Source organism: Panthera pardus, unplaced genomic scaffold, assembly GCF_024362965.1.
Source record: "Panthera pardus isolate Hobbes unplaced genomic scaffold, ASM2436296v1 HiC_scaffold_7, whole genome shotgun sequence".
NCBI classification, from domain to species: domain Eukaryota; kingdom Metazoa; phylum Chordata; class Mammalia; order Carnivora; family Felidae; genus Panthera; species Panthera pardus.
In genome coordinates this window covers 79,519,363-79,542,263 of record NW_026527002.1, presented here as the reverse complement: position 1 = coordinate 79,542,263, position 22,901 = coordinate 79,519,363, and the positions used below count along the sequence as shown (strand labels likewise).

Here is a 22,901-nt window from a genome sequence, read left to right as displayed (position 1 = left end):
GCTCCTCTGCTCAGCTGTGCTAGCCCTGCGTGGGATCCCACCCTGACCACCCGTGGGACCATTTGGACGTCCTGAATCTGCTCTGTGACCCAGCAGGTGACCCCGGTATCACTCTTGGAAGCCACTAGAAAGTAAGAAGTCTGCAGGGACTTCTTTTTACTGCTTTCGTCTGGCTCCCTCAGCATGTAGGGCTTCTGGGTGTTTCGGGGAGGGTAGATCAGTGGCCTCAAACCACAGACGCTCTGCTGGCCGAGCGTAGGACTCAGTGGTTTTCCTGGAGCCCGTGGCCACGAGCGAGCAGCTCTGGGCGAGGTCGCCGAACACTTGCCGTGACCTTCTCTCAGCCCACGCCCGCTCCTTGGGGTTTCGGTGAGTGCTGTCTGCTCGGGCCCTCCGCTGTGTTCCCCTCTGCGGGCACCTGCTGGGCCTCCTCTGATGACTGGGAAGCAGAGTGCAGGCCACACGGGCTGCTCAGGACTGGCGTTCTGCCCCTGGAGCGTGGCTGGGGGCCTGGAGTATGCACTGAGTGGCACAAGGGAGGTGTGCTAGAGGGGACGGGGGGGGGTGGGGGGACCATGCCGAGATCCACATTGGGATGCTTAGCCCTCTCTGGTATAACACTAACACTCGAGAAAACAACAGCTTTATTTTTTCAAGATATAGCTCACAAAGCCCCAAATTACCACTGTATTTTTTATGTGTTGTGGTTAAAGATCTGAAGGATGAGTTATAGTGCCGATAACCGGGTCCGGCAGGCGAGCTCCGTGCCACAGCTGGCAGAGGAAGGCCCATTCCTCTCCACGAGCGTGAAGGGGCCCAGGGCTGAGAGCACAGGATGGTCACGCGTTCCCTGTGGGTGTGTAAGATACGCATAATGTAAAGTTCTCCATTTGAGAGCGTACCATTCAGTGGCCTCACGCGCACTCACAGTCTGGGGACCACCACCTGTCTCCCAGTTCCAGAATTCTGTCACCACCACCCCCCCCACCACCCATGCCGAGCAGGAACCCTGTACCCACTGGCCACCACTCTTAGTATAGGAGGTACCAAAGTCCGCATGTCACACGGTTCTGCTTGTAGGAGCGTCCAGAATGGTACCTCTTGTGTCACCTGAGAGTATCTTCGGGGTTCACGGCACTGCAGTGGGTGATAGTGTTTCATTCCTTTCTACGGCTGGAGAACATTCCGTCGCGGGGACATCCCGCATTCTGTTTTATCCCTTCCCTGGACAGTAGACCTTTGGAGTTGTTTCCAGTTAAGATATTTTTAAATTATAAAATTCTTACTTTTCTGTGCCTTAAAGCTTTGCCAAAATTACAAATGTGTGTGACTTTTTAAAAAAAAATTTTTTTTGACCTTTATTTATTATCGAAAGACAGAGACAGAGCATGAGCAGGAGAGGGGCAGAGAGACAGGGAGACACAAAATCTGAAGCAGGCTCCAGGCTCCGAGCTGTCAGCACAGAGCCCGACGCGGGGCTCAAACTCACAAACTGCAAGATCATGGCCTGAGCTGAAGTTGGACGCTTAACGGACTGAGCCACCAAGGTGCCCCGTGTGTGACATTTTTATCAGGGGACACACAGGACGGTTTGCTATGTTTTCCATGCTGCACTGAGAGCATCGGCTTTTGGACGATGTCACCGTCGTTCCCTGTTTGCCTTGTGGGAAGAGAGCGCAGCGTGGGGGAGCCCCGGGTGCCTCTGTGTGAGCGCACGGGTGTTGGGAGCCCTGCTGAGGAGTCTCCCTGAGCCCCTGTTGAGAGTTTGGAATCTGCCTGCTGACTTTAGGCAAATCGAGATGTAGTTGACGTTTGAAAAGACGTTGCGCACTGGTGTTTTTTTTTCTCTGTGTCTGTAAGCATGGGAGAATCTTACGTATTTTTAGTAAGCCCTCCTGAGTTGTAAATTTTTAGCGCGAGCCTATCAATTTATAATCATAAAAAACACCATTCTGCCTCAATTGTCGTATTGGCCGTGTCTAATGTATTTCACAACTCGAAGGCATGAGATGTCAATAGCAGAGTGGGGCAAACAGTTACGTTTGACTCTGTTTCACCTCACGGGAGTTCGTCGGCCTGTCCCTTCCCCGAGGACCCCGGTAAGCCTGCTGGTCCCCCCACACGAGAGCCGTGAGGTTCCCCGGCTGCCGTGGAGGCCCTGAGCAGGCTCGAAGCTTCCCCCTTTCTCTAAGGGTCCGTCTCATAGAGCTTCCTCAGCCATGTGTCTCATCACTCGTGTTCCTGTCCAGTCCACGGTCGGGGGGAGGTGGCCAGAGGAGGGGATCGCTGGGCCTTGGCCCCAGGCGGCGTGGCGGTAACCCCCGCACCGCGGGCAGCCCCAGCCACGGGGGACCGACCGGGCCCCTCGTGTGCCGTTCCGTCTGTCAGTCGGCACACTTCCAGGCGCATTTCTTACTCCCGAGCGTGTGTAAGCGGACAGTCTGATGGTCCCCAGAGCACCCCTCCCTCGGCCTCCAGGAGTCCTAACACGTGGCCAGTTTGGGTTCCTTTCTGGAACAATTCGAAGGCAGTCCTACACGTCGTCATTCGTCCACACATACTTCCGTGTGTGTCTCTAACGACGAGGGCTCTTGAAACGTGGGGTCACGTACCAGGACTCCCAAGCGATGGCTGGTCCCTAACGGCAGAGGGACGGTCAGGGCTCAGCTTCCCCCGTGGCCTCACGGTTGCCTTTTTATCGCTGGTGTGTTGGCGTCGGTGTTTGTACGCACAGTCAGCCGTGAATTCCGGCACACCTGAACAGTTTTGCTCACGTAATTTTCAGGCTCGTGGAGGTTAACTCCTGGCCGGAGGCCGTTGCCCGGTGACTTCCTGACTTTGCCCACAGTGCAGAGCTTGCGTTGGCCGCTCACGTGGTTTTAGGGACACGTGCTGTCCATTGCATCATTTACCGAGTGCCCCCGGAACTCCGTCTTCAAACGACGTCTGCTCCGGCCCCGTGGGTTGTGCACCTGGGCCGCCGTGGGCCGGCGAGGGAGGCAGTTCTGCCATTAAGGCCGGGTGCTCTGGCGGCCTGGAAGGCTGGGCTCCCTCGGTGCTGCTGCACTCAGCCTCGTTGCCCCCCCCCCCCCCCCCCCCCCCAGGAACCTGGGTGCAAACACCGGGTTCTTCCGAAAGCCTCGGACGGTCGTGGCTACTCCACACAGTTCGTTGGCCAGGGCGGGCCGTGCACCTGAGTCTGCGGCCAGCCACCTGCCACGTCTGTGCGCCCGGGAGCCGGTGCCAGGAACGCGCTCCTCACGGAGAGTCTGTGAAAACTGCAGCGTAGGTGAACCTTGAAAGCGTTGTGTTCGGTGAAAGCAGCCAGGCGTGTGAGTCTGTGTCCATGAGGTGCCCAGAGCAAGGAAATCCAGAGACAGGAGAGCAGATGACTGACTGGTCACCAGGGGTGGAGGGGGAGGGTAGGAGTGACTCCTTGCGGGGTGTGTGGTTTCTTTCTGGGGCGGTGAAGATGTCCCGAAACCAGACGATGCTGATGGATCTGCTAAAGCCCCTGCATCATACACTGTAAAACGGTTAAGGGGGTACCTTTTATGTCGTGTGAATTCTAATATGGTTACGAAAAACAAAAACAAAACAAAAAACCCCCCAAAACTGGCCCCGGATCATTCTATGCGTGCCCCTTCCTGAACCCAGATTTCCAGGCTCAGCTTTGGGCTCGAAGGTGCCCGCAGACTTCCGTTTGGAGGTGTGCACTTTTGGTTGGTTCATGAGCAGCAGACGTGACCCCTGGGGTCCCACCTGATGCTAAGTGGGGTCCGCTAGGACCCAGGAGACCTAGTCTCCGGGCTTCACCAAGCTGCAGAGGGTGCTGGGGAAAGTGCCCCCTCGCCGCCCTTACTCCGTGTCAAGATGGACGCGATCCAGCCAGGGACTGGAGCCTGGCGTGAATGGGAAAAGGCCGCAATTGTGTCGTTTAAAGACGGAAGCATCCTGCACCCGGCAGGGTCCATAATCTGAGATGTGTGCAGGTGTCCGAATTTCTTTCCAGCCCTTTAAAGAACACCGAGCACATTCCTATTTAGTTAAGTTGTGGGCTTGTCTCTCTTACGGAAAAATTGAGTAAAGAGGTTTAACAGTCCTGGGCATTCTACCTGCTGGATTTTCAAGAAATCCTAATTAATTATCCTGACACAAAACAAAATAAAGACAAAAACTTGTACCTCTATGGGATGTCGGTATTTAGAAGTGACATCTCAGATGTTCAGCTGCACCGATTGAGGGAATTTTCTGGTGTCTGTCTTTTGGTAAACTTGCTTTTCAGTGTCCCCTCAGGGAGCTGTATTCATTCCAAGTGAGGGGACTCCGGTCGAGTTGGAGTGAACCTCGGGTGTCTGTGGCAGGAGCCTTGCTGAAGAGAGCAGGGAAATCACTCAAAGCCGAAGCTCGTGTTACTTAGTCTTTTCAGATGCTTTTCTTGGTACAAGGGGCATTCTGGGATTTGTTTGTTTATTTTTGGTAATCGTACCATGATATGTGCTGATGAACGTGTGCCTTGTTTTCCTTAAAATAACATTACTTTTCACAACATACAGGGATTGTAATTTGAAATAAACACGGGAGCATCCTTACAATAACGTCTGAGATGAAACGCTTGATTGCTGAATATATTGCTGAGGAGAGGAAGTGTGTTTCTTTCCTTTCACCGCGGCCGCGTTGCAAACCGGACCCTGCAGGTGCCCAGGCTGGGAGTGTTTTCATGTGTAACGAGAATCCGTGTTGATCACAAAAGAAAGATATAAACAGAAGCTGCAGCTTTTCCTTCGTAATATCTATTTGCAGCCTCTCTTATGCTCTGTTTAAAACGGGACTCTGAAGCGTTCCTTGTAGAAAAGAGTGACTACAGAGAGACGCGGTTGTCCAGGTGCAGGAAGCTCTTAAGGCAGACTCAGAACCGCTCTCGCGGGAACCGAGAAGTCTCTGTCTCCAGGGCCGTGTGGGCTGGGTGCCCGGCCCGGTGCAGCCGCCGTGGGCGACGGCCGAGCACCCCCTTGCCCACAGGAAGCGGCGTGTGCGTCTCCCCGGGTCTCACCGGCACAGGGGCGGTGTGGGGTGGCCCGGCCGTGGCAGGCCGAGAGGGCCGGAGCCTAGAGCAGGAGGGGCCGGGCGATGCCACGTGTGACAAGGAGGTGTCCCTGAGAAGGTGGCTCCTGAACACAGGCCTGAAAACAAGTGCGCGGGCCACAGGCCTCTGAGGAGGAGTGTTTGGGTGGAGGGAAGGCAGGGCGGAAGCCGCGGGCGGAGCGGGGAGCAAGAGCTGGCAGGGTGGCCGAGCCGGGGCCTCTGACGGAGACAGGGTGCTGCGGGGGAGGGGGGGGGGCGGATGGGGGGGGGCACAGAGTGACACAGTTTGCCTGCCAGCTTCTGACCGCTGTGTGGACATGGGGGGGGGGGGGGACCACTTAGGAATTGCGGAGTAGTCCTGCGGGTTCGCACCGTGTGCTCACCGGAGGCGGAGGGGGGACCTGGCAGACTCCGGGTCCACGGGGGGGCATCGTGAAGGTGGAGGCAGGGAGGTTTTGTCACAGGCCGGGTGTGAGGGGTGACAGCATCGTGGTGGCCTGAGCGGTGGCCTCATGATTGAGACGAAGACCCCGTCGGGGTCTTGGTGACTCTGTCAGGTGGGTTTGGAGGGGTGGGGGGATCCTCCTGACTTGGGGAGGGGCAGTGGTGCTGGGAGGAAGGGACTGGGAGGCTCCCAGTGTGGCCAACTCAGAGGGGCCGGGAGAGGGGAGGGCCGGCGAGCGGGCCAGCAGGCGTGAGGGAGGGCGGGAGTTGACGTGGGACACATTTGAGTCTGCGCGGTGTGCTGGACGGGCAGCTGGAGCCCTGAGAGGTGCCCGGGGGCATGTGGACCGGAGAGGCCTCCAGCGGTGCTCAGGGTGTAGAGGGTGCTGGTGGATGAAGGGGCAGAGCTGGGGAGCGGGGGTCCAGGGCTGAGACGCGAGGAGTCACGAGGAGCTGGCCCGCTCGTTGTCAGGTGCGGCCGACGGCACTGCCGGGCCGAGGTTTGACCGTGTGACGCGACGACCCTGGGAGAGCGCTTCGTGCGCGTGGTGGGGGCCCCGCCCGGCTGCAGAGCTGGGGGAGAGTTAGGAGTCAACGCAACCAGTGGCTCGATGGCTGGGGGGCGGACAGTGGGGTCCAAAGACCGCTCCGGCCTGGAGTCTGGCGGGGCTCGCTTTTTACCCGTGAACGACTTTGTGTTAGTTCCTTACAGTGTCTTCCCGCTCGCACTCGTGGGTTCAGAGTTGCTTGTTTGGGTGCTTCGGGATGTTACTTCTCTTTCTTGGGGACGCCTCACCCTTGGCGTTCGCTTCTGTCTAATCAGAGCTGCTTTATAGCTGATGTGCGATTTCCTCTCCAGGGTCTTAGAAGGTCTTTTCTCTGTCTCTGTCTCGTTTTGTTGAAGATGGGAACAGCCTGACTGAGAGGGGAGAGTCACAGCAGAGAGGGGGAGGGGTGGCTGGAGCCTTGTCCCTGATTCCACCCTGGTCTGCAGGCAGAGGGCTGGGCCCGGCGAGGACACCATAGTTCTTCGCCCCCGACAGATGCTCCCGGAGGTGTGGGCCTGGGACAGCTCTATTCTTTTCTTTCTTTTCTTTTCTTTTCTTTTCTTTTCTTTTCTTTTCTTTTCTTTTCTTTTTTCTTTTCTTTTCTCTCCTCTTCTCTTCTCTTCTCTTTTCTCTTTCCTTTTTTTTCCTCTTCTCTTTTTTCTTTAATGCTTATTTATTTTGAGAGAGAGAGAGAGAGAAAACACAAGGGAAGGGCAGAGAGAGCTAGGGAGAGAGAGTTCCAAGCAGACTCCACACGGTCAGCACAGAGCCTGATGTGGGGCTGAATCCCCTGAACAGCAAGATCATGACCTGAGCTGAAGTCAAGAGTCAGAGGCCCAACCTGCTGAGTCCCCCAGGTGCCCAGGACCCTCTTCTGATGGCTGTTACACCCTCCCTCCATGAAGCCAGTGAGTCCGAAGCTGAGGGAGGGGGCGGGAGGGACGTGCCGGACATTTGGCCACGGCCGGGCAGGCTGCCGGAACACCCGGAGGGTCACGGGAGGCCGGCAGCCTCTAAGGCAACATGGGACCAATCAGCAGCATGGTGTTTTTGTCATACTTGGGGCCCGGGTTCAGACCGGCCTTGCATCAACCCTGGATCCCAGGGGAACCGCTTGTGCTCAGCTCACCGACCAACATCTCCTTTTGTTTTCTTTCTGCCCTTAGACATGTTCCCTTCCTGTGAGCCCCGCAGGGCATCAGAAAGCCCATTTCTTCTGGGGGCTTCGCAGCCACATGCCCCTTCCGTGTGCTGAGCTGTCTGCTAGTTTCCTCCACATCCTTGAGTGGGGACATGATTGCCAGAAGACTCCCCAGTGAGCCTTCCTCCACAACATACGTATTTAAGGTGTCCTCGTGCAGCCTTCTTTCTTTATTTTTTATTTTTTTCATTGCTTTATTTATTTTTGAGGGAGAGAGAATGAGAGAGCAAGCAGGGGAGGGGCAGAGAGAGGGAGGCTCCACACCGACAGCGGCAAGCAGGGTGCAGCGCTTGAACTTCTGAACTGAGCTGTGAGATCGTGACCTGAGCCCAAGTCGTCGGAGGCTCAACCGACTGAGCCACCCAGGCGCTCCTGTCCTGTGGCCTTCTTTATCGTAACAGGACTGGCTGGCAGCTGGACATCTGAACAGTCCGTACTGAATTGGGGGCCCTCGTAGGGAACAGCACTGCGACCAGGAAGATCTGGTCGGTGGGCCTGTAAAACATGTGGTGTTTGCTCTGGTTGCTGTGGGAAGAGTCCCCCCAGACCGAGTGGTGCAAAGCCGCAGCTGTTGTGCTCATGGATTCTCTGGGTCAGAAATTGGCACCGGGCCCAGGGGCGGTGTGCTTTCTCTGCCCTGTCAAGCCTCATCCGGGAGGCAGCGGAGTGGCTCAGGGCTGGGACCATCTGGACACCTCTCCACTCGCAGGTCTGGCACCCGGGCTGGGTTGACACCAAGGCTGGTTTCAGCAGAGCCTGCTGGCCAGGGCGCCCACATGGCCTTTCTGTGTGGCTCGGGCTGAGTTCTTCGAGGAAGTATCTGGAAATCAGACATTCCCAGGGAGCAGAGCGGTTGCTGCGTGGCCTCTTCTTATCCAGCCTCACAAATCCCCGGCATCATTTCCCTTTCTCCCCTGCTCTGCGGGTCGAAGCTGTCACCAGTCTGCCCAGACTCAAGGGGAGGGGATGTGGCCCCCAGCTCTCGATGTCAAAAGGAATTGGGTTGCTTTAAGACTGTCACCGTGTTGTCCTTCCAAAACAGTTAGGACCTATTTCGGGTCGAGAAGCAGAGTCTGACGACCGGCTCTGTGGTTCAGGATGGCCATCAGGTGCCCGGTTGTCGTTCGTGACCGTGCTCTTGCATGAGGGCTATCAGCTAACTGCCGTCACACGTTATGGCAGCTGGGAGCTCCTGGCCCTTCCAGATCCTTCCAAACCATCCTGATCCAGCCAGAGAGCCAGAGGAGGCATGGAGGCTTCCCGGGAAGAGTCCAGACTTTGGAAACAGAGACGCCGGAGTCCGGGTCCCAGCTCTGCGACTGTGCGACCTCAGGCAAGTCAGTTCACCTTGTCCGTCTCTGTCTCTTCTGCAAGATGGCGACACTCCCTACCTTAGCAGAAGTGTTTTGAACCTCACGAAAGGTGAGGTGCCATTTGTCCGGGCACCTGGCACTCAGATTATAGTAACCGGAAGGCGTTGCAGGGAATGGCCTTAGTAGTTCAGCGATATCATTAATGAGAGTCACACGTCTCACCTTCTCGTAGGATCCTGATAGGGAATAACCACCCAGAATCTGGCTCCCTTTTTCCGTGAACAGTGCACATTTCTTGGATCTTTAAGCCCCCCGTGATGCTGACTTATCAGCGTGCTGCAGGGGTTTGAAGAGAGAACATGCGTTAACATGAGGCCAGATGGCTGAGCCTATCACCGAGTGCAAGACTAATTACTTGAAGTATCTTTCAAGCAGATCCTAGCCTGGTCCCTCCTTTGTACCTGCGGTTTTTGTTGTTTCTAAATGGCATCTTTGTAAAAGTCATTTTCCTAATCAGGAGCTGCTCAGGTAGAAGGAGGCAGTGGATATTTAGAATCTTGTTTTCAGCAAGCTTGACGAATTCTTTCAGTTCTCACGGTTGTCTGTGGTTCCGCCGTAGTTTGATGTAGGTGACTGTGCCTCCACGTGGCACTTTCGCGGTTTTGTTTCCAGTCGTGTTGGTTGTTTCTTTTTCTTTTGTTTCTGCACTTGGTAAAACCTGTCGAAGTGGTGATTTCAGGCCTCGTTGTTTGGTTCTGACCTCAGGAGACACCCTTCTGATACTTCTTTTGCGGGAGTGATGTTTTCAGGAGGTTTTCATTGGGTAACTTACTAGGTCCAAGAAGTCCCTTCTGAGTGGCCACGGGCTTTTGCCTGTCTTGTTTGTTTTCGCTTTGTGAATCACGAGAAGGTCCTGATTTCCGGACGACGTAAGGGACGTGTGTATGTGTGCCACACGACCAGTGCCAAAATGGGTTTAGACGCGCGGGGCGCTCCGAGGCGTGCGTGCGTTAACTGTCTCGGCTAGAGGGCCGCCGGGACCTCAGAGGTAGTGTGAAGTCAGGTCCCTGTGAGGCCCGGGCCGTCTCTCCAGGTGTTGAGAGCAGATGCACCGCCCTGGCCGGCCACACGGCTTCACGAGGGGGGGGGGGGGGCGACGCGAGTGAGACTTGGGGTGTGTGGGAGGACACGCGTGGCCCCCAAACCCCTGAAGTCCCGGGTAGATCGGGCGTTGGCATCGGCAGGCTGCACGCGTGACAGAGGTGTGACAAAGCGGGGCGTAAGTTGGAGAACGTGGCGAGTTACTACTCTGTTGCTCTAGTTGGACGCACTGAACAGGAGCAGCCGGACAGAGACGCAGTCAGTGGGTCCTGTGAACCTGCGGCATCTGAAAGAGTGTCCTGTCGGGTGGCAGGGGCTCTGGGTGGCTCTGGGCACCGCAGGGTCTCCAGGAGAGAGACGTCTGCTGTGGCTGGTTTCCAGGGGCCGAGACGAGGAGCGGGACGGGCTGGGGAGGGAGTGGGCGTGCGGAAGCCAGGTCAGGGACGCCCTGTGGCTCACGGAGTGGCCCGTGCGCAGAGGGCACAGGGTCGCTGAGGGTCGTGCCGCACGGTGGGCACTCATCCGAGCGGGGAGATGGAGTGTTCTCCTGGGGCGGCTGTCAGGCCTGGCAGGGAATGGGGAGGGAGCCGGGACTGTCCTGGATAGAATTTAGCAAAGCGATTGGCTTCAACAGAAAGAAATGTAAGCTCATGCCTGCTCGCTCAGGATTGAAGTCATTTGGACTTCTAGGTTGGCAGCGGCTTAGAAAGAGCCCTTCTCCAGTAACTGAGCCCAAACCAGCGGGTCCCGGTGCGTCCTGCTGGCCTGGTCTAAGACACCTCCTCCTCTTCCTCCTCCTTTCACTTATTTGAGAGAGAGAGCAAGAAGGAGAGGGAGAGAGAGAGTCTCAAATAGACTCCTTGCTGTCCGTACGGAGCCCGATGCGGAGCTCGAACGCATGAACCTTGAAATCACGACCTGAGCCGAAATGAAGGGCCAGGCGCTCGGCCGACTGAGCCCCCCAGGGTCCCCATCTAAGATACTTCTTTTGGGTGTGATGGCTTCAAAATGCCTGACAAAGCCCCTGACTTTGTCCTCCGTAAGGGCCATGGGGACTGTTGTGTGTGTGTCCCCTTCCCGCCTGTGTTGCCACATTAAGCGGCCGAGCTGCTTTGTGGGGCCGTCAGCCCTCTGGGGCATCTGGCCTCAGTCCCGCTCGTCCTTTTCCATCTATGTTGGACCACGTAGAGTAACTGATACGGCAGTGGACAGCCACCTTGCAGCCTGGGCACCCAGGGTCACCCGTCAGTTCCCCAGTCGGGCCGATGACGCAGAGCCTTGGTTCTGAGTGACACGGGTTGTGTGTTAGCCGAGGAGGGAGAGATGATGGGTTTCGCCGCCTAGCCGGTAAAAATAGACACTTATTCTTTCCACGGCAGGCGGAAAGCGAAGACTTCACTCAGTAGCCCCGTGGGACAGAACTGAAATTGTGGTTTCTTTCGTTTTTGATACCATTCTTCTCTTCCTGATTCCTTGTCTGTTAAAATTCATCAGGCCTCACGAGCTGATGGTGATGGATCAGGACCCGTGGATTCGCGTTAGCTACACACCCGCCTGCGCGTTGTGCTTCGTCCGTTACCCAGGTTAGGGCTTGAAGTCAGGAGTGCGTCCCACGGAAAGAGCCTTGGCTCACGCAGCTGGTGGGTGGCCGTGCCTTCCTTCCAGAAGGGCAGACAGGAGGCAGCCAGACCTGTTCCCGGCCGCTCCCAGTGAGAAGGTCACGTTGCAGCACACCCAGTCCACGACTGCCACGTGAACGGCACGTCTGCAGAAGGTGCTTGCCCTCAGGCGAGATGTGCTCCCAATGTGTATGTTTTCTTTTCCATTAAAAAGTGAATAAAACGTTGGTGGCTACCTGCATTTGGCGGTCACGGCTCTAGCTGGACCGCGGGGCTGTCGGTGCGGGCAGCACCCCTGCACGCGTGCAGATGCCACGCTCCCCGAACCGGGCTGTGGCATCGGAAGGGGCCGTGTGTGCTCGGCATTGGGACCCCCGCTTGTGCCTGCTGCAAAGGGTGGACGTGAGCGAGATGGTTTCTTGCCACCTCAGAAACTCACTCAACCCTGTAACCTGAAGGGAGGAAGGAGGAGGAGGGGGGAGGCGTGTGGGGCACGGTTATAAATGGGCAGAAATCGGTCCCCTACTTTTTTTCCCTTGGGTGCACTTTCAGTATGAGTTCGCTTTATCTGGGATATAGAACCCAAATTGTGGCTTTAATCTTGGACTTGAAATAGGGACGTGCGGGCTTACCTCCGTGTGGCAGGTCCCCGGGCACTGGCAGGTGCCAGGGGGCTCCCCGGGACAACCTCGTGGCTGCGCGTGGGGGGCCCTGCGGGCGGCCTGGTGGCCGCCCATCTTCTAGATGACGGGGCGTCTCCTCCAAGCTGGGCCCCTCCTGTCTACATCTGTGTGGCTGTGGATGAGGGGCCTCAGATATACGTGGGAATCCTAACACACCCACCTCATATCCTGGATTGGGCAACTTTTTTTTTTTAATTTTTTTTTTAACGTTGATTCATTTTTGAGAGACAGAGAGAGACAGAGTATGAGCGGGGAAGGGACAGAGGGAGGGAGACACAGAATCCAAAGCAGGCTCCGGGGCTCTGAGCTGTCAGCACAGAGCCCCACGTGGGGCTCGAACCCACGAACTGCGAGATCATGACCTGAGCTGAAGTCGGAGGCTCGACCGACCGAGCCACCCAGGCGCCCCCTGGATTGGGCAACTTTTTAAAAAGATGTCTCTTAGGCGGAGTACTGGCTGTGCTTGCCACCTCTTAGATTTGTTGAACTTTGGAAATTGTCAGAGAAAAATAGAGTAAACACCCATTTATTCTCCTGCCAAAATTTGTTCAAAGTTGGTTTTGTAGGTGTTTAAAAAATAGCTTTCTGTTTTTCTAAGAGTAAATAGTCCACTTAAAAGAATCGAGGCAGAAAGCGCAGAAAGACAACTTATCACATGACCTCCCAGAAGCCACCGCTCGTGTTCACGAGCCTTCCTACCCCACACGTGTGCGTGTGTAGACACGTGACAAATGGGACTGCCTCCAGCGCCGTTGTGGAACTCCTCCCGCTTCCCGGTATGCGGAGTAGTTGTTTGTGTGCGGTGTGAGCAGGTTACCGCAGCAGCTTATTTAACAGACTTTGTGCTGACGAAGTCCTCATCAGTCATGTGTTGGGTGGGCGTTGATGCGTTCCGGGGCGGGGATGTCTTGCTGTTGTGTGTAGGTGTCTGCGTGCTTGAGGATAAATGCCTGCACCCTGAGTTACTTCATCAAAGGGCACAGGATTTTAACCGATTTCTGTAACATACCTTCAAGACCAGCCAGCTTAGATGTAATCACACTGATTGATCATTTTCCCCGGCTCTTCTAAATGCCAGGTAGGCAAAAAAAGTTGTTTACGATTTCAATTTGCATTTTTTGAATGAGGGCTGAATATGTTTTCTGTTTGTCGGCTACTGGTGTTGCCCGTGCGCACTCTCCATGTTTTCCCGTTGGAGTTTCAAATCCTTATTAATCTATATAGACCGTCTACCCAGGTTTAAGTTTTTAGGTTTGTGAAGTTATTATGTCACAACATTTTCCGAATTTCTTGGGCAACCAGAGAAGCTTTAAAAATCCCGTGTAGTCAGACTCATCTCTTGTGACCTGCATTTTGGTTCCAAGACAGAGAACATTCCGACTCCCGAATTATAAAGGACTAATTTAATTTTAATTTTAATTTTTTTAAGACTATTCAATTTTAAAGTAGTTCTTTGGATGTCTTTGTTTCAGTTACAAATGTTGCCTATTTACAATCTGTGTCCATTTGGAGTTTGTTTTGTAATAAGATGTGAGGGAGCTCATCTTAACTTTTCCCTCAAATGTTCAGTGTTCCACCTGTCCCTTCTCTCCTGTCCCACGGTTGAAATGTCACCTTAGCCTGCCCTGAACTGTCCTCACGGTTGCTCCTGACGTGATTCTCTGCCCGCTCTCTGCTGAAGTGAGTCCCCCGGGGACAGGGACACAGCAGGTGCTCAGGGAGCATATGGGACACGTAGCCTGAGGCTGGGCACACAGTCAGACCTCAGTTTAGTGACAGCTGTTCCTGGGCTCTCCTGTGCCAACGGAACGAACTTGGGGGGCCTACTTTATGCACCGTTAGCCCACCCATTTCTTTTGGAAAATGTGTTTGGCTTAAACATATCCACTGTCTCAAAAGGACTTGAGGCACCTTAGCCTGGTGGCAGAACTCATGGGCTCTCATAGCAGCAGGACCTGAGCTGAGCCCAGCTTGGTCTGTCCTTACCTTCCCGGTGTCCCAGCAGCAAGCTGGGGGTCACACGTGCCTGGCCCACGGTGAGGACTAACCGGGACAGCACACGTGGTTCTTCCCAAGGAATTGCGGGAGAGCTTAAAGTAATACACACGCTAGAAGGGGTAGTTAGTCGTTTTCTGTTGGTGTGGAGAGATGTCCTTGGTAACCAGGGTGGATTCATTACTGTCACAGAGCACACAGTCGTGAACTTTCTGCTTAAGAGGATGGGAACAGAAGACGGGAGGTTAGATTCTTGTATGTTTGGGGTGATAGAAGGATTTAGGTTCTAAAACCTCGCTGGCCTGGCATTGAGTCACCCTCCGGGGTGCCCTGGTTTGTGAAGTGTGGACAACTTGTGTCCGAGAGGGGGGATGTGAGGACAGACGAGGAGGTACCTGGAGTCGTGCCCAGAGCGTAGTAGATGCTTGATAAACACAGCTTCCTTGGTTGAGATGGTGGAGACAGCTTGTGGAAGACGGAGTCATAGTCTCCACGTGGATGCTCCGTGTTTTTGCCGTAAAACACCGGCGTCGAGTTACAGATCGGTGGAGGGGTTTCTACGAAGACTGAGTGTTGACACTGAGCTATTGTTGTATTCATCTGTTCGTTCCTTCCACGGTTGCACAGAAGCCGACACAAGCCCTGCCCTGCCGATGCTCACGAGCTGGTGGGAGGGCCAGTGGCTGGTCAGAGAATCACAAAATAAGTAGAGTCACAGCTGGTAAGCGTTACAGGGAAGCATGAGAGAGAGACACGCGGGGGGTGGTTTTCGTGTGTCCTCAGGGCTTTCGTAAAGCGCTCAGGTCGCGTGGCCGAATGTCTTGACAAGCTCTTGAAAGAACCACACGTCCACGGAGCAGGACGGCAGTGGACAGTGGCCATACCAGCCATTCGGGGGACACCTCAGCGGAAGGGGGGTGGCGATTTACGTTTGTCAAGGATTTCCTAAATTCCTGCTTGTACTTTTTACAGTGTGTGTAATATTATTGGCTAAAGACAGATGGCGGGTCAGAGGGGACATCTTTGATGCAGGGGGGAAAGTTTATTAAAACAACTTTTATGGGGAAGTTTTCTTTTTACAGATCACGGGGGTGGCCTGGGGACCATTTCTCAGAGAAATAGTGTTTGAAATGATGGTTGGATTTTCACAAAAGTCTATTTAAAAATCTTTTGTGGGTGAAGTTCTGGGAGTTTGCAGTGAAGATAGAGAATAACCTTGTTAGTCACTGGCATGAGGGTGGTTGGATGTTTGTTTTGTGCTTCGTCCTGAAGCTACGTGTGTGACATGTATCCTGTACGTGCTGTATTGTTCGCTAAAACGAGGTTAAAGTATTTTTAGACTGGTACTCGTTCAACCACAAAAGTCGAGCGAGGCGTTCTGGTGGCAGTCCTCCCGCCGACTCCCCTCGCCTTGCGCGCGGCCCTGGGCACCGGCCAGGACCCCACCGTCACCCAGGAACACCTGCCGTGCCCAGGGCCGAGTCCCCTCGCCCCCAGAGCGACTGGCCCCTCCCTCTCGGGGTTGCCTCTCAGGGCCACTTCTTCGTGCGTGGCCAAGAACCGGGCGACAGATTGGAATTTCCCAGAGGGTTTTTACCACGAGGGGAAGAAATGAAGAGTTACAGGAACTGTAGCCGCGTGAAGGTGACACATTTCTAGAGAAGGGCTCTGTGACTCCACGCTTGGCTGCTCTCCTCGCAGGGCCGTCCTTCCGCCACCTTGTCTGCGAGCCTGCCCGGGGTTTCGCCTGGGTTCTCCTCCCCTCATCCTCGTTCAGGGCGGGAGGCGCTGGGCACACATGCCCAAGGGAGAGGAGCGGACGGGAGCGCCTCCCTAGGGTGTGGACACATCTTCCTGCTGGAGAAAGGGAGGGCGTCACTTCCCAGGCAGGGACTCGCGGTCGGGGTCGGCGCCGGCCTTGGGGTGTCCTCTGAGCCCGCTGCCCTCTGGGCTGACGGTCACTGTCACGCCGAAGCGCCCCGGTGGGGCCAGCGGAGCCCTGAGCACGGACGCCCGGCTCCAGTGTGCTGAGAGTGCAGCCCCCCTACACAGTGACCCGGCACCCCTGCTAGGCTCCGCCCACCTCAGGGGCGTGCCCAGCCTCGCAGGTCTGGGGGCCGAGGGGAGCACCAGGGCCCGTACAGGGTGTCTGCCAGCTGGGCTCTTCTCGGCCGCGGTGCCTGAACCGGATGTCAGGGCACAAGCACCTTGTCTGGGCGTCTGGCCAGATAAAAACACATCCCTCCGGGAACTTGGGCGAGGTCTGGTTTTTTTTTTGTATTTGATCGCAGCTGGCTCCTTGGCCGCCCCGGGTCTCGCACTGCAGTTCTGCAGAGCGTGTGTCCTCTTAACTTGCTCTCCAGCTGACAGGAGCAGATGTTCCTTTCTGCATTCTTGGTGCTCCGTTCTGAGAATGCCTCCGTTCGTTTCACCGGAAAGGCTGCCGTGACTGTGTGTAATGCAGCTCCATCGGCTTGGGCGGCCGTAAGCGAGACCCGCCTGTGTAGGCAACAGGTGAATTCGCCAAGTGGCAGCCGTGCGTGCTGGGTGCAGCAGGAGAGGGCTGGTCTGACAGCATCCGCGTTGCGGTCTGTGTCCCGGCTGGTGTCAGAACCCGTCCTTTTCTAGCCTGTGGGGAAAGCAAGGTGTGCGGGAGACCCCCCCCGGCCCTGGGTGGTGGTGTGGCCCTTCTCGGCCACCACCTGGCTGGGACCCTGACAAGTCCCTCTTCCCTCCTCAAGAGATGTCCAAAAGCGTGAGGGAGCTGATGTCCGTGCCCGGCTTGGCCCACGTTGTGGTACGGACGGGCTGGATGGCCTTGAGCTATTTTTGTCACTTTCTTTTGCCTTCATGGTTTCTGGCCGATGCCCATACCACGCACACAGAATTCTAAAAGGAAAATAGAGGCTATGGGACGCTGATACTCATGCTCACTTCGAGGTTCTGGGAAGAGCTATACGGTAGCCTTATGGCATTTGGTGGCAAATCTTCAAATACCCCAGTCCCACTGAGACCCGGGTGCTGGGCGGCCGGGCTCCCTCCAGTGCCCTGTGCCAGCCCCATGGCAAGTACAGATGGAGGTACAGTGGTTCGCTTGCCAGCAACCAAAGCTGCTTAATTGAAGAGCCAGACTCCGCATTTATTTAGCGATTCTGTGATGTAGATTTTTCTTGAGGAACATTTAAGTCACCCAGGAGCCAAGGGTCACGTAGGTCTTTTTGTTTCTGAACGTCCTGGACTCCTAATAAGATGTAGTGGAGGGAACGCCGCCTGCAGGGGGGCGGGGGGGGGCAGGAAGTCTCAGCCCCCCTCTCAGTGTTCTTTCTCCCCCCCACCCCCACCCCCACGCAGAGCCCCCAGACCCGCCTGGAGCCTGGCTCGAGGTCCGTGACTCAGAGCAGGTTGGGGAAGGAAGGGTGACTGACTCTCCTTGGTTTCCACGGTGACTCCTGGCCCCAAATTCTGCTATTTATTATGTGTCATCTGTGGTCGGGGCTGTTGCTCTTGGCCTGATGGCTTGAGCTGGTGCCCCACTGCAGGCAGGCGGTGGGGGTGGGGGCGCAGCCGCGTGGGCCCGTGTGTGCCCGTGTGTGCCCGCGTGTGCCCAGGCCTAATGGGTCACGCAGGGATTTTGAAAATTCCGTTCCACCTGCTTAGGGATTTAGAAAACAGCAGAAACGAAGGGCTTCTCCGAACAGCCATGCCTGTCTGCTGCTTGCCTTCCGTGCTGGTCACCAGACGGACTTGCCGGGGACAGCGGCCTCCCCCGAGCTGACTCCTGAGCCCGCGTGTAGCTCGGGCCTTGGGACACAGATTGGCCTCACATCGTAAACACGAGGCTGTGCCGCGAGGCCGCAGCGGGACGTGTGCCTTCCGAGGCCCGACTCCGAACCCCTGCCTGGTAGGCAGCCTGCGTGACGGGCCTGGGGAGCCGGCATGGCAGCCAGTGAGCCGTGAGCCCACGTCCCGTCAGGGACAGACGCTCTGGGGCGGCCTCGAGACAGCCCCGTTCTGAGGCCTGCAGGGCGTGGTGCTGTCCGCAGACCCACCCGCCCTCCGCAGGGCCACAGACACGGGGAGGAACTGAGACATCGGTTCCTCTGCTTCCAGATGAGGCTGTGCCGTCCCCTGACAGCGGGCGGTTCTCAGGCATGCGGGGTCACGAACCCCTTTGTCAGTCTGGTGAAGGCGATGGGCGGATCCCTTACCAGAATCCTGTTTTTCAAGGCACAGAACAAAATGTGTAGGATGACCAGGAAAGCCGGTCATGTCGAGATACAGTCATCAGAATATGACAGCAAATGTTACCACGTTTTCTAACCGGTCCACCAGTGGGCCTCATAAATCTCATGATTTTGAAGTAGCCGTGAATTCAGACTTGCTCTGTGGTGTCTGTAGCAGCCGCCACATGACGTGAGGGTCCCGGTGTCTCCACGTGTCCATGTTCATAATGGAAAGAAGCGCTACGTGTCACTTGCTCCGTCCCCGTTCACAGACCCTCTGAGCTGGCTGCGTGGACCCCTGGCTGGGAGCTCCTGGCGATGTGTCCTGGAAGGGCCCTCGGCATGGTGGGGAGCCCAGGACGCCCCCAAGGCCTGGTTTGCTGTGTGCGGGCTCAGGAGGCACACGTCCCCAGCTGAGCCTTGAAGTGATGGCGTGCCAGTGGTCAGGGGGCCTCTGACCTGCTGGGCAGGGTAGCAGGGAGGGCGGAGATGAGGGACGGCGGCAGGTGGCAGGGTGGGGCTCCGCAGCAGCACTGGGAGGGGAGCACTGCAGGCTCACGTCCTATAGATCTTGAGGCCCAGAATCTGGGCTTAGGCCCTGGTTCTCTGCCTGCCTGCCTGTCTGTCTCCCTTCCCCACCCCCCCCCCTCCCCCCCCGGGTTGCTGCCTGCAGCCTAGGGTCAGATTGAGGAGATGAATTGGTCAGCGAGTCCATTGTTCTCGAGGCTGGGAGCCTGGAGGGGTGAAGGTGGGCTGTGTTTTCAGTGTGTAGGGAGAAGGGTGGGCCAGGAGGGCGCAGGGAGAAGGCGGATGCGGTGGGAGCCACATGGCTCAAGCTGTGGAGGGTGGCCCGCCTGTGCACTGAGCCCTCCCGCTGGCCCCTGCTTCCTCTCGAGGATGTAGGGAGAGATGTTTCTACGTGGGTCGTCAGCACAGCATTTCATTTTTAAAGTGAAAATTTGGAAACCACTGAAATGCATCCGCAGGAGATGGCTCAGTGAGTAATGTGGTCATTAAAGATTCATTTTGGAGAATTGCATAATATGATGTTAAATGAAAGAAGCCGGTACAAGTCTGCATGATTCCGTGTTAGCACGGGTGCACATGTTGTGTCATATGGGTATGTAGAAGACTGACATTTTAACAGGACCATCTCCGGTGGCCTTTTATTTTCTCCGTGTTTTTCTGTATCTTCTGTTATAAAAACTACAGTAAATGAAAGCAGTCACCCAGTCTGTGTCTACCATTGCAGGCAAAGACACATTGGTTCAGGGGGCCGTCACCTGCAGGTGCTGCTTTAGAAGGTGCTCCGTGAGGGGCGCCTGGGTAGCTCAGTCGGTTGGGCATCTGACTTCGGCTCGGGTCGTGATCTCATGGTTCGTGGGTTCGAGCCCCGTGTCGGGCTCTGTGCTGACAGCTCGGAGCCTGGAGCCTGCTTTGGACTCTGTGTCTCCCTCTCTCTCTGCTCCTCCCCCACTCACGTTCTCTCTCTCTCTCTCTCTCTCTCTCTCTCTCTCTCTCTCTCTCTCAAAAACAAATAAACATTAAAAAAAAAATTTAGAAGGTGCTCCATGATCTCTAGCCAGGTGAAGAAGACAGGTGAGGGGTGGGGTATCCTAGGTGCCTGTCCCCCCCCCCCCCCCCCCAACAAGCTCTCAGTTATCTGGTCCATCCTTCATGAGGTAAGATGCGTGTGAGATTTTCTGGAAGGGAGCCACCTTCTTCCTCTCGGAGGGGCTCCTAGCTGTGCGTGAAGTTGTGCTGTGGCGCCCCGCTGGTGTGGCCGGCCGTGTCTCCTCTCCCCCAGGAGACTGAAACCTGTACCCTGCTCCTGCCACAGTGCTCATCATATAGCAAAGGGGTCAGAGTGTCTCTGGATCCTCGGTTCTGCGACCTCCCAATTCCAGGTAGGAGAGAGGAAAGGTGATTGTGTGGGTTGAAGCCTGAGCCACGGGCCTCTCGGTGGGGTTAGGGCATCACTCTCTCAGGGGCCTGAAAGATCTCCACAGCAGGCCCTGCCCCAGCCTGCCCGGAGCCCATCTGCAACACCTCCTTCTGGGCACGGCGGGCACTGGTGCCCTCCTGGCCCCTCCCCTGCGCCTGCCCGGTGCCTGGAGGTGTCGCCCCAGCCCCTGCGCTGTGAGCTGTGAGCCCAGAGCCGCTGCCCTCCTCCACCTGCCTGCTGGGAGTGCTTAGGTGGCCGCAGGCAGGGGAACCTCCCAACATTGCCCACTTGCTCCTTGAGGACCCACCTGTGACCTGGCTCCCCCCCAGGTGCTCTGTGCCCCACTTGCCTGCCTTTACTGCAGGGCTGAGAGTCTGTTACCCCTGCCACACCAAAGGTAGTGAGTTGGATATGAGCAGAGCCCTGAGAGAAAGTTCTTAGCAGTGTCGCTGCTGGTGGTTTGTCCTCATGGAGGCCTGCGCCGATAGGCCCTGAGCTGCTGGGGCGCCTCCCACCCCCACCCAGGGCACCCACCCGTTTGAGGACGTCCAGCAGACCTTCACTTGTCTCCTCTGGTCACCCCAGTTCCTTGTCCCTCGTTTCCGTCCCGTACGGAGGCGGAGGGTGGGACCAGAGCTCCACCCTGCCGAGGGGGCTGCTGGGGCCAGGGTCCCACAGCCTGATCTGGGACCCTCCTCTGACAAGTTGGTGACAGTCTGGACCCCGTGGGGCGGGTTTCTTTAGGACCACGCCGTCCCGCAGAAGCCTCGCTTCAAACGCAAGGACAAGCCAGCCTTCCATGGCTTCTGGAAAAAACACCCAAACTTCCTGGTTGCTGCGGCCCAGTTACTCATACAGGAAGTCGATTACTCATTCACTATGCTTCCCTTTCACTGATTGAGATGTGGCTCTAAGAATGGATCTTTTAAACACACGTGCTGACTTATGGGTAGCAGCTCCTCACACACTCGTGGCCCGCGTTCCCTGACGCCTTCAGGCTCTCGGGCTCCCTGCCCCCAGGACCTGCCCCGTCGGGAGTGGGGGCTGGCGGGGGAGTCGGTGACGGCCGACAGTCGCCCTCCCCCTCAACTGGGTCTCTTCCAGCTGTGACCATCCGGGGCTCCTGGGTGAGAAGGGAGGGGCTGCCCTCCCGTCCCCCCCGGATCCTGCCCCCCAGTGCGGAGGGAGCGCCGACGGTTCCCAGCGGAACTGTCTGGAGCCACGGGCGGGGGGCGCGGGCCTGGGCGTCGCCGCACAGCTTTCACGGGAAGCTGGGAGCCGGATTTCTCGGTGAAGGACGGAGAAGGATGGGGAGGGGGAGAACCTGGAAGGTCGGGAGGATGGCCTGGCCTGGCGCGGGCTGGCCGGCTTGGCCACAGCTGGGGTGGAGGTGGGGTCTTCCTGCAGGGCCGGGTTGGGGGCCAGGTCTCTGCTGAGCGGACCCTCGGAGCCATGGCCGCGCTGTGGTGGCTCCCAGATCCGCCGCCGCCGCCTCCTCCTCCTCCTCCTCCTCCTCCTCCTCCTCCTCCTCCTCCTCCTCGGGCTCTCACTCACTCAGTGGATGTTGACGGTGGCCGTGGCTGCGGAGGCCGCGACAGGCACCGCGCCTCTCCGGAGCCCCTGCTCGCCAGTACCCGGCCCGGTGGGCTCGGGGTCCCCCTGGTCCTCCTGGTCCCCCTGCCCCCGCTGCTCTGCGCTGTGGCGTATCTGCCGTCAGACTCTGTTCCTGCTGCAGAACCGGCGAGGGGAAGGGGGCCGCGGGCCGGGTGTGCTTGGACAGTTCATCTCTAGCCGATACGGGAATTAATTTTCAGAGTCAGTCTGTGTCAACTGTGGTGAAGGTGCGTGTGCTGTGCAGCATTTGGCTTCCGGCAGCATTTGGTTTTCACGCTGGAACGTCACCCACCTGTTGGGGCCAAGAGCCGACCGTCCCGCGAGAGTGACCTTACCCCCGTGTGCCGTCCCGCCCCTTCCTCACGCAGGGGCGCTTCTGGGCAGCGTCGCCAGCGCTGGGTCCTCTCTGGCGTTTGGTTCGTGAGTCCCGCTTGTCTTGGCGCTCCACGCTCGAGGCTGACTCTCTGTAAAGTACAAAAACGGATCTGAGATCTCTCCTAGGATTGAGGCTGGGCAGGGAGGCGTAAGACTGCTGGGGCCTCGGGGCACCTGGGTGGCTCAGTCGGTTAATCGCCACACTCTGGGTTTTGGCTCAGGTCATGATCTGGCAGTTCATGGGTTCGAGCCCCACGTCAGGCTCTGCGCTGACAGCATGGGGCCTGCCTGGGATTCTCTCTCTTCCTTTCTCTGCTCCTCCCCTGCTGTGCTCGCTTTCTCTGAAAATAAATAAATAAACAGACAAAAAAATAAAGCTGCTGGGGCCTCGCCCTACTCTGCTTTGAAAACTGTTAGAGCTTTCACTTGTCATTGTATACTCCATAGTCTTCCCATGAGCTCTCAGTATTTTCATTATTAAAAGCTAGAAGCGGGGTGCCTGGGTGGCTCAGTCGGTTGAGCATCTGACTTCGGCTCAGGTCATGATCTCGTGGTTTATGGGTTCGGGCCGCACTTCGGGCTCTGTGCTGACAGCTCGGAGCCTGGAGCCTGATTCCGATTCTGTGTCTACCTCTCGGCTCCTCCCCCAGTCGTGCTCTCTCTCAAAAATAAACAAACATGAAAAAAAATTTTAAAAGCTAGAAGCAAGGAAGAAATATCTTGTGAAGTTATATATTTCATGAATGTGTTACCAT

General features: G+C 56.7%; 1 protein-coding gene across 4 annotated transcripts in view; it reads left to right on the top strand.

Moving 5' to 3' along the window:
• Positions 1-22,901, top strand: part of AGO2 (argonaute RISC catalytic component 2) — a 111,710-nt gene that overhangs the window by 24,644 nt on the left and 64,165 nt on the right. The window contains exon 1 of one of the 4 annotated variants that reach the window (XM_019459754.2): positions 13,051-13,072. The exons of the other annotated variants lie outside the window; for them this stretch is intronic. Coding sequence (XP_019315299.1) covers positions 13,066-13,072 — 7 coding nt within the window. The 5' untranslated portion in view covers positions 13,051-13,065. Of the gene's footprint in view, positions 1-13,050; positions 13,073-22,901 lie in introns of those variants that run through there. 4 annotated transcript variants of the gene reach the window in all.